The sequence below is a fragment of the Triticum dicoccoides genome, chromosome 3B (assembly GCF_002162155.2).
Source record: "Triticum dicoccoides isolate Atlit2015 ecotype Zavitan chromosome 3B, WEW_v2.0, whole genome shotgun sequence".
Lineage (NCBI taxonomy): Eukaryota > Viridiplantae > Streptophyta > Magnoliopsida > Poales > Poaceae > Triticum > Triticum dicoccoides.
The window spans coordinates 12,941,363-12,951,687 of NC_041385.1; the positions used below are offsets into that span (position 1 = coordinate 12,941,363).

At 49.4% G+C, this 10,325-nt stretch overlaps 1 protein-coding gene and 1 long non-coding RNA gene across 2 annotated transcripts in view; one reads left to right on the forward strand and one right to left on the reverse strand.

Annotated features, from left to right (window-relative positions):
- Window positions 1–2,440, reverse strand: part of LOC119274386 — a 4,681-nt gene extending 2,241 nt beyond the window's left edge. The window contains exons 1-4 of the mRNA XM_037555084.1: window positions 2,271–2,440; window positions 1,352–1,495; window positions 458–607; window positions 175–309 (exon numbers count right to left, since the gene is read on the reverse strand). Coding sequence (XP_037410981.1) covers window positions 175–309; window positions 458–607; window positions 1,352–1,483 — 417 coding nt within the window. The 5' untranslated portion in view covers window positions 1,484–1,495; window positions 2,271–2,440. The remainder of the gene's footprint in view (window positions 1–174; window positions 310–457; window positions 608–1,351; window positions 1,496–2,270) is intronic.
- Window positions 2,441–3,161: 721 nt separating this feature from the next.
- LOC119274390 lies at window positions 3,162–4,328 on the forward strand. The gene is made up of 2 exons (XR_005135138.1): window positions 3,162–3,676; window positions 4,273–4,328. It is a non-coding gene; the product is annotated as an uncharacterized LOC119274390 (long non-coding RNA).
- The last annotated feature ends 5,997 nt before the right edge of the window (window positions 4,329–10,325 follow it).

Sequence of the window (10,325 nt, forward strand, 5' to 3'; positions counted from 1 at the left end):
GGGGGGGGTTCCCCTCTAATATCTAAAATGAACGGGATTTATAAAGGGAGAGAGATATTTCGCATGGAATATTATACTCCCTCCGTAAACTAATATAAGAGTGTCTAGATTACTACTTTAATGATCTAAACGCTCTTATATTAGTTTACAGAGGGAGTATTAAGCAATGCTCACTTTGTCCATCGCTGCAAACAGCTCTGTGCTGTAATGCTCCATGTCCACAACCCCGTCTTTATTGCGCCAGTCGACATGAAAGGCTTCAGATGGAGGCCCATAGTAAATCGGGGGAAGAGGCCAAGATCCAGCATTCTGCAATGAAAATATTACAATTTTTATCCATGGATCAAGGATTTAAGGATTTAGGGTGTTCACATTAAAAAGGGAAAATGTAACATTTGTATCCATGGATTAAGGATTTAAGGTGCTCGCATTAAAAAGTGTGTGGGGGTTGTCTCACCTTTCCAGAGCAACCATCCATGGACGGAGGAGGGTAAGGCGAGTAGCGTCGATCGGGGGACCGCTCTGCTCTAGGAAGAGGCCGCTCTTTGTGGAAATGAGGTGTTGGCAGCGGCGCCTTCTTCTTCTTCTCCATCTCGCTTGTAGGATCCTAGAGCACAGACAAAAACAAAGTGATGAAAGCGGGTTAAAGGTAGGTATCGGCTACAGAAACAGACAGTATGTAATTAGCCATAGCACTGCTGCAGAAGAGGCAATTTTTTATCAAAGTACAGGTTGCAGCAAAAGAAATTGGCAAGCATGTTTATATCAGTAAACAAAAATGCAGCAGCACATGGCAATGCTGTACTAGTAGTACTTGATGCTATTTGCATCACAAAGTAAACACAGAGAAGTTAAAACCAAAAAACCCACGAAAAAATGCTACTGCTCGCCGAACTACGTGTGTGCTGCTTCTTTACTCGCTGTGCTGCATGCCTAATGATATGCAGCAATAAGATAAGCCCTGCTTGTATCATCACGATTTAGCCATGATACAGTCCAGAGGAGTCCATAATATATGTTGCAGCCTAAAAAACAGCAATGCAATGGACCATCTGAAACCCTAGAGCATGTGTTTAGTTCCAAGAATACTATTTTCAGGAACAGTTGACCAACCCAGTTACGTTGTAGTTGGTTACACCTAGCTAGACAAATTAAAATGAGAAGATACGTAGACCTCTATTAGCAACAAAAGGGTCTTGAGAACCAAGGAACATATTGTTCAGATGCAAATTAACTAGACCATGCAAGTGATTGATCCATAATATATTGCCGAGTGCATGCCAGTTCAAACAGAAAGGGTAACATTTGTATCCATGGATTCAGGTTAAGAAATATGCAGGGCTTGTCTCACCTTTTTGGAGTAATCATCCTTGGAGAGAGGAGGGCGGAGTGAATAGTGTTGATCAAGGTAGTGTCGTGCTCTAGGAAGAGTGTACTCTTTGTGGAAAGCAGGCGCTGGCAGAGGCGCCTTCTTCATCTCCATCTCGCCTGTAGGCTGTTGCATCCTAGAGCACGACGAAAGCAATGCAAATGAAAGCAGGTAAAGGCAAGTTATGGCTAACAGTAGCACTGGTGAAGAAGAGAGAATGTTGGGTTTTGTTACAGTGCAGGTTGCAGCAACAGAAATTGTCTTCTCGGAAGAGGTTTTCGCCCGCTTTATATATAAATCAACAACCAAACAAAGTACACACAAGGTGATCAAGTAGCCCTCACACAGTGCCTATACTAGGATAATCAGATCACGCAAGCCACATACCAAGAGAGAACAGGAAGAACTGAAAACAACGCCACGCTAACACCCTATAACACCTAAGCTCCACGACAATGCCCCAAGCGGGAGAACGGCGCTAGGCATCGCCGCTGCCGAGTCCACACGGACAAAGGTTTTCACCCGGAACCCGCCGCTCCACCTCTAACCGCCCACACAACCAAGAGGGAAGTCCATCACCGCCACCCATGGAGCCCGCCGAAGAGCCAGCAGAAATTGTCTAAGCCCTTTTTATCAGTATAAAAAAAGATGCAGCAGCACATGGCGATTCTGTACTAGCAGAGGCACCATAGCATGAAAAAGTGGGTACATCGAGATCAAGAAAGGCGCTAACTGTTCCCTAAATCAAATCAAGCCGGTCGACTCAACCAAGATTACCTACGAAGTCTTGACAACCTAGCCACTCCAGATCTAGGGTTTGCAAAGGGGCGGATCTAACTAACCGCGGAGGCCAGGGGAATTTTAACAAATCTAATCGCCGGATGAAAACAAGATATCATACCTCGAACCCCAGGGACGGCGACGGAGGCGACGCGCGGCGCGGCAGAGGCGGAGGAGGAGTTGTGTAAGGCACGCGGGGACGGGGACGGGGACGGGGGCGGAGGTTGTAGTTGTAGGGCACGGGGTGGTTCACGATCGGTCTCTTTTTTTTTTCTTTTTTTTTTTGAGGATATCGGTCTCTTTTTGTGGTTCACGATCGGGCTGGTAGGTCGGGACTCGGGTTGTCGGGTGGGAACAAAACCTGTCCAAGTGGGCCGCGCGCCGCGTTGCCGGCCCGGCACATGACACACCTTGGGCTGCGAGGCCAGGCCCGCGTGCGGGCACACCACAGCCCCCTTTTTTCTTCAAAATATCTTCTACTCCTAATTTATTCGAAATCAAGAGATAAGAGAAGGATGTTACCACATGCCTCCTCAGAGATCAGCGATTTCTTGATGCGTTTCTGGACGTCGGATCAACATCTGGATGAACCTGAGCCGTCGGATCTGGAGCTGGCACTGCTGAAATGAATAGTAATGGCAGCAAAATATAAATACCATGCCCCCACCGGAGCATTTTGGTCATTTCGCGTAGTGGGGGTATAAAAGGGGGCGCTCCTATCCTGTGGCGGAGACCTAGCCGCCGCCTCCTCTCTCCCTCCCTCCCCTCCCGCGCGCCTCCTCTCCTCCCACCCACATCGCCGCCGCCGCCGCCCACCTCCCCGCGCCGTCGGCGGCCAGATCCATCGCAGCAAAGCCCCCCCCCTCCCCAACGACTAGCAGAGGGAGGACGAGGAGCACGAAGGCGGCGGCAGCGGGGAGGAGCAGCAGCAGGGCAAGGCGTCTCCTCTCCTCCGACCACGCCGCCGTCCTGCGCGACGGCGAGTGGGCGCCCGCCCTCCCCGTCCGCGAGCTGGTCCCCGGGCACGGCGGCGGCTCCCGAGCCCTCCTGCTCCGACCCCACAGAGTGCTCGAGTCTGGAGGGGCAGCAGACGGTGGTGGGCGCTTGCGCCGCCGCCATCTCCTTCGTCCTGCCCGCCTGACCCCCGGCGCTCACTTCCCTAGCGTCGTCGCTGTCATCCACAACCACCGCCACCGCGCCCCCACCCTCTCCCCGTCGCTGCAGGCCCCCACCTTCTCCCAATCCCCTCACCCTTCTCTCCCGTGGCCAGTGGATTCGCCCCTCGTGGGATCGATTCCTCCGAGCCAGCGGTCTGCAGGGCCGGACGGGAGCGGCGCGGCCCCCATCGGTGCGTCGGTGGCGATGGCCCTGCGGGTCGAGGCTGACCCCCAACGGCGCTGGCGCTGCGTCAAGCCGGCGCGTGCTTCTGCTCGCGGGACAACGTGGTTAAGCGGCGACGAGATGCTCGTCCATCTCCTCCTCACGGACCAAATCGTCGAGGATTCCTCATCCATCGACGCGCCCAAGGTGAGGACGGATCCCGCCTCCCGAACACTTTTCGAGTTCGCGTCCATTATCGGTTCCTGCTCGTGCGCCTTGCCGATTCCCTTGAGATTTTGACGCCCCTGCAATGCATTCTCTTTCTCGCGGCTCGTATTGGGGTTCCACAATGATATCTCGTGATGGGGTTGGCTCCTGCGCTCGTCTTTCAAAGCCCTTATTAGATAATTCCCAACGGTAACAGGCAGATTGGGTTGGATTCAAAGCCCTTATTAGATAAAAAATTCTTTGTAAAGCACATCATCTTGGTCAGCACCTTTGTAAAGCTCGCTGAGGCCATATTGGTTCGAGTGCTAGAGCTGCACCTGTTGTTTTCATTTCCTGCTATCCGATTTGATATGAATCTTACGTTTTCGATGTACAGATGTGCTTCGCCAAATTTTGAAAAATCTTGATGATTAACGCTTTAACTTGAGGAGATATTTCCATAAGAAGTTCAGTTTCTTCCTGTACTAGGTTCTATTAGCTTATTCTGAATCTGAAGTTGACATCACTAACCACTGAATCGCAATCAGATTTTTTTTTCATGTGTGTATTGACTGGCATACATCTCATGCACACAGACTGGTTCCTGATGGTGCAGCCAACCTCTGTCTTCCTCCCCGACGGCGGCGTCGAACCAACACTGGGTTATGCTACCCTTGGCCGTGGCCTAACACGTGCGGACTGAAGCGTTGGCGTCACAGCCCCAGATCAGCCCTTGTTTGTTTTTGTTTTAGCATCTATGCAACATGTTTAAATTTTATGAAATTTGAAATGGGGATGACCAAGCCCTAGCACCAAAGCATTGCAAATAGGTTCAACTTTAAAATATTTTCACAGAACCCAAATTGGTTTGCAAAAATGTTCATGATTACTGGAAAAGGGTGAAAACCATATCCAGAGATGATGGGTATTTTTCCAAGACCTTTTTGGATTTTTTTGAATAAACCATATTGTATTTGACTTTGGGCATTTAAATACTATAAATAATTTAAATGTTCAAATAAATGTTGGAAATTGTTAAGGGTCACTGAAATAATTCAGAAAGCACCCATAATTATTTCCAGGATTTTATAAAATGATTTGATATTTTAAATCAAATCGAAAACAAATTGCAGAAATAGAAAAGAGAAACAGAACAGAAATAAAAGAGAGAAGGACTACCTGACGCTCACCTGGTAGCCCACCTGGCCCAGCAGCACGGCCCAGCCCATCTCCACCCCCCCTGTCGTCTTCCTCCCTGCCAGGAGGACAGACACCACGACGCCGCCGCGCGCGCCACCTCCTACTTCCCCTGGCCACCTCCTGCTTCCTCCCCGAGCCCTCTAGCGACGCCACGGAGTCGTCCCCGACCGCTATCCCTTTCTCTGCTCGCTCTGGCTCTCTCCCTCTCTCGATTTGGAGCACCACCGAGAGCCACCGGAGGGCGCCGCCGTCGCATCCATAGCCACCGGCCACCCCTCGCCCTTCTGATGAGCTCAGGAGCTCCGTCCCGACCCCATGGAGCTGCACACCGACGCACGCGACCAGAGGAGGCCCCAGTCGACCGGAGCATCGTCGTCTTCATCCCCGGTGCCCGGAGATCGCCGCCGTAAATTCGCCGTCGCAGAAGCTTCCCCGAGCTCGCCGACCCCTCCGTCCAGTCCACTGTGAGCCCCTCTTCCTCTTCCCCCTTCCCTCAAGCTCGCACTCATCCCCTAGCCTCTTCCTCCACCGCGGCCGAGAGTTTCTCGCCGCCGGCCATGGCGTGGCCGTGGCCACAGCCACCCCAGCTCGTATCCGAGCCCACTGACGTGCTCACCGCGATCTCAGGAGTCCGTAGCATGCCCCAGCTCCTCCTGCCGTGCTCCCTAACCCCGACCCCGAGCTCGCCCGAGCTCCGGCCGCCGCCGAGGTCGACGCCGTGCTCAACTCCGGCCACCTCGCGGCCTCCCGTCCGTTCCTTTGGATGCGTAGGAGCAAGAGCTTCTCCCTAGTGCCCTCAGCGCGCCAAACCACCGCTCGTAGCGCCAAACCCGCCACCACCCGAACTCCGGCCGCCGCCGTCGTCATGATTGCCGTCGCCTCCGGCCACCCTAGCTTCTCACGTTGGCCCTGTTAGATGCGCGCGGGCCTGGGCATCCCGTAGAGCCCCTCCGCCGCTCTTTTGGTCATCGGAGGGCGAATCCCGACGCTCTCCGCCGTCCCTGGCCTCGCCGGCGACGAGCCTCGGGTCAACTCCGGCGAGTTGACCCGGGTTTGACCCTCCCCTCTCTCTCACTGACGTGTGGGCCCCAGGCCATTAACTAAACCTAATTAGCCACTAACACTGACCAGTGGGCCCCGACCCCCCCTAATCCTTTAATTAAGCAGATAACCCCCTGTTAACTAACTGTGACGCTGACATATGGGTCCCACAGGTCAGTTTGACCTGGACGGCGCCCGTTGACCTGCTGAGGTCAGCATGAGGTCATGCTGACGCAATAATTCCTTTCTGGAATTAAAATAAATTAGGAAATGATTTATAATTCCAGAAAATTATATAAACTTCTAAAAATCATAGAAATTCAACCGTAACTCCAAATTAAATAAATTATATATGAAAAATTATCAGAAAAATTCAAGGAATCCATCTGTACCATTTTATTGCATGTTAGAACAACCTATCACTACTGTTTAGGACAAATGAATTAAATGGCATTTGAATAATCACATGTGGAGTTTGAATTTGAATCTTGTATTCAAACCAACTTCATTTAATCTGTTGCTAGTTGCATTAGCCCAAAACACATTCATTTTGCCATGTCATGATCATGCATCATATTGTACATTGCATTGATTGTGTTCCCTTCTATGTTGCCGGTATTTGTCCCCTCTCGATAGACGTGATACCGATGATGTGATCGTTGACACTGATGAAGACTCAATGTTATCTTCAGAAGTGCCAGGCAAGCAAAACCCCCTTGTTCATTCCGATACAATCCTACTCTCTCGCTCCTGCTCTCTTTTACTGCATTAGGACAACACCGATTCATCTGTTACTTGCTGCGGTAGCTGAACCCCTTTGTCCTTTGCATGACCTGTCATTGCCACAGTAAATAGATGAAACCCACTAGCATGAGTAGGAGTTGTTTGAGCCCTGATGTGCCTACTCATTCATGCTTGTTTGTCATGCCTGCTACTGCTTAGAGTTGAGTCAGGTCTGATTCATCGGGGATGAATCAGAGGCGTGTGAACATGTCCTACTGTGTGTGAGCTAAGTGTGTGAACACGATTTGGTAAAGGTAGCGGTGAGAGGCCATGTAGGAGTACATGGTGGGTTGTCTCATTGCAGCCGTCCTCAGGAACTGAGTTCTGTGTTTGTGATCCATGATTCAGTTACTACCATACATTGGGCCCTGAAATATGACCCCGCTCGACTTCTTATTCACCCTTGTCCTCTGTCCAGGAGTTGCAAGTAGTTTCTGGTGTTTGTAGCTTACTGGAGGCCGTGGACAGCGCTGACCATAGGGGTGGGCTGTGATGCGGTAGGTACGTGGCACGGTGTACCGGATGCCCGTTTGGTATCTCGGGAACCCTGTTCACATCGTTTGGGGCTGTGAGCGAAACTCCGGCCGGATCTCCTCATGGATGGAACCCGAATAGGCGATAAACCTGGACTAGAGACTTGAGTGTTTAGGTAGGTCGTGGTCTACACCCACGTCGGCTTTCGCTTGAAGTCTGCCGAGCACATGTCGTGTGCAGACGCTAAGTGGTGGAAACATGTATGAAGAAGTACACCCCTGCAGGGTTATCATCATCTATTCGAATAGCCGTGTCCGCGGTAAAGGACTTCTGGGTTGCTTATATCAGTTCATAGACAAGTGAAAGTGGATACTCTAAAATACGCAAGATAAGCGTGAGTGCTATGGATGGCGTTCTCGTAGGGGAACAAGAGCGGATCCATAGTGGTGTATTGATATGGTGAATATGTGGACTCGTGTGCGCCACCTCAAAAGAGTTACATTGCAGTCGTAGTTTAGGATAGCCACCGAGTCAAAGTTGGCTTGCTGCAGTTAAACCCCACCATCCCCTTTGTTGATAATGATGCATATGTAGTTAGTTCTGATGTAAGTCTTGCTGGGTACATTTGTACTCACGTTTGCCTATTTTATGTTTTTGCAGAGAGACTTCGGTCTCACTAGTAGTTCCGCGTGGACTTCGACGTTTAGCTTGTTACCTCAGCTACGATCTTGTGCCCTCGGCAGGATCTGATAGATAGTCAGGCTTCTCAGCCTTTTTCATTTATAGATGTCTGTACTCAGACATGATAGCTTCCGCTTGTGCTTTGACTTGTATGCTCTGATTGTTGGGTCATGAGACCCATGTTTGTAATATCTCGCTCCTCGGAGCCTATTGAATATTTACTTGTGTCGTAGAGTCATGTTGTGATGCCATGTTGTATTTGCACATATCGAGCATATTGTGTGTATGTTATTGAAATGCTTGGTATGTGTGGGATCTGGCTATCTAGTTGTTTATCCTTAGTAGCCTCTCTTATCGGGAAATGTCTCCTAGTGTTTCCACTGAGCCATGGTAGCTTGCTGCTGCTCCGGAACACTTAGGCTGGCCGGCATGTGTCCTTCTTCGTTCCTGTGTCTGTCCCTTCGGGGAAATGTCACGCGATGAATACCGGAGTCCTGTTAGCCCGCTACAGCCCGGTTCACCGGAGTCCTGCTAGCCCCGTGCTACAGCCTGGATTCACTCGCTGATGACCGACACGTTTGATGTTGGGTCATGGATGCCTGTCCCTGTAAGTTTGTGCCACTTTTGGTTTACGACTAGCCATGTCAGCCCGGGCTCCTTATCATATGGATGCTAGCGACACTGTCATATACGTGTGCCAAAAGGCGCAAACGGTCCCGGGCAAAGGTAATGCGACACCCGTGGGAATACCGTGCGTGAGGCCGCAAAGTGATATGAGGTGTTACATGCTAGATCGATGTGGCATTGAGTCGGGGTCCTGACAGCGTTGGTATCAGAGCTTGACTGCCTGTAGGATTACCAAGCCAAACTGGTCGAAGTTGAGCCTAGATATTCTTTAGTTATGTAAGGGAATTGATTGTGGGATGGAACGTAAGGCTCTTTTTACTCCTTATACCTCATGGCTTTTTGATCTGAGTCATCATCTTCTCTTCTACGGGGATTAAGAACTAGGCTATCTCTTCTTTCTATTAGGATCACGTGTTACTAATCCGTAGACTTATAAGATTGTTGATTCAAGCCTCAGTTCAGTTCCTACTATCTTCTGTATGTTAACTGTTGATCTCGAGACCTTGATATTGTGCTTCTGAGTGGTTATGCCACCATTTATATGAATGTCTCAAATCTTTTCTGAGCATTTACAGCCGTTATGCTGTCCGAGTCATCCCAGGTTTCTAAGTAGTCTGATGCAATTGCAAATCCTTTCTTCCCGTTTCAATGTTCCCATGGGCCAGATTAACCACACTAATCAGTGAGTTGAGGTACTTCGTTACCTTGACATATATGTTGGAGATATTATTATGACCCTAGGTGTCTTAGGGGATCATCTAGTAATTTAGCCATGATTTGTGTTTCCAGTGTGATGATTCTGGCCATCATTCTCGAAAGCATCCCGTGATGCTACTTAGTAGTAGGTATTCTACTCCTTGGGTTTTGAACCCGAGATTCACTCTACTTACTTCATGTTGATAGGGTTTGCTAGTTCCTTTAGGATATTAGTAACCTTTGCGATAGTTCTCGAGGTTCGTGGTACATCCTTCTTCCAAATGCCATGAACTACTTATGGCAGAAGTTCCTTGTTGAACTGAACGATCACAACCAGAGTGCTCTTGATGAGTTCTCCATTATATGTTATGGCCCTGCCAGTTCTACTTTTCTGCATGGGTTATCCGGAAGAAATGTTGATCTCGCCCGACATACTAATCTATGCATCCACAACTCAGAAAATTATATGTTCCTTTGAGATGTTCTCTTTAGTTGCATTCTGACCCTCGTCTATCAATTGATAGTCAAGAGTATGCGTGCATTCGTTCGTCGATGCCTATTACCCTTGTGGTCCGCCAAGCCATTCTATTTCAGAATGACTAGGAGAAACAAACTCCAGTACCTCATCCATATCCAGGATTGGGTCAAAGAAGTTGTGCTCCGCAGATCAAATTGCTAATCCAGCTTTTGTTCTGCTCTACCTTGGAGTATTACCATCTTTATATCGGGATTGTTATAGGAATTGCACACCATCCTATGAACTCTTGGTACAGTGATACTTCTTGCCATCATTGTTCATTCCTCGGTTCCTGTGTTATCATAACCGGAATACCGACAAATGGATCATGGCGTGTGAAATCAATACTGTTAGCAACTCTGTTGCTTGGTAGTTAAATGGACGATAACCTCATTCTTAGCGTGTTGATTATTGAATCGTCACCCTAAGACTGATTGTGCTGCCTAGTCCCTATTTCTGGTGCACTCCTCGACCAATGAGATAGGAATTATTTTAAGTCCTCACTCATTTGATCATATCGTCTTGCCCTGAAAAGCGAGATTGTTCTCGAGCTTAGTAACATACCGGTGGTTCGTGATTTTCTGAATGTCCTCTCAGAAGTATCACCAGGTCGTCACCTGACCGTTATGT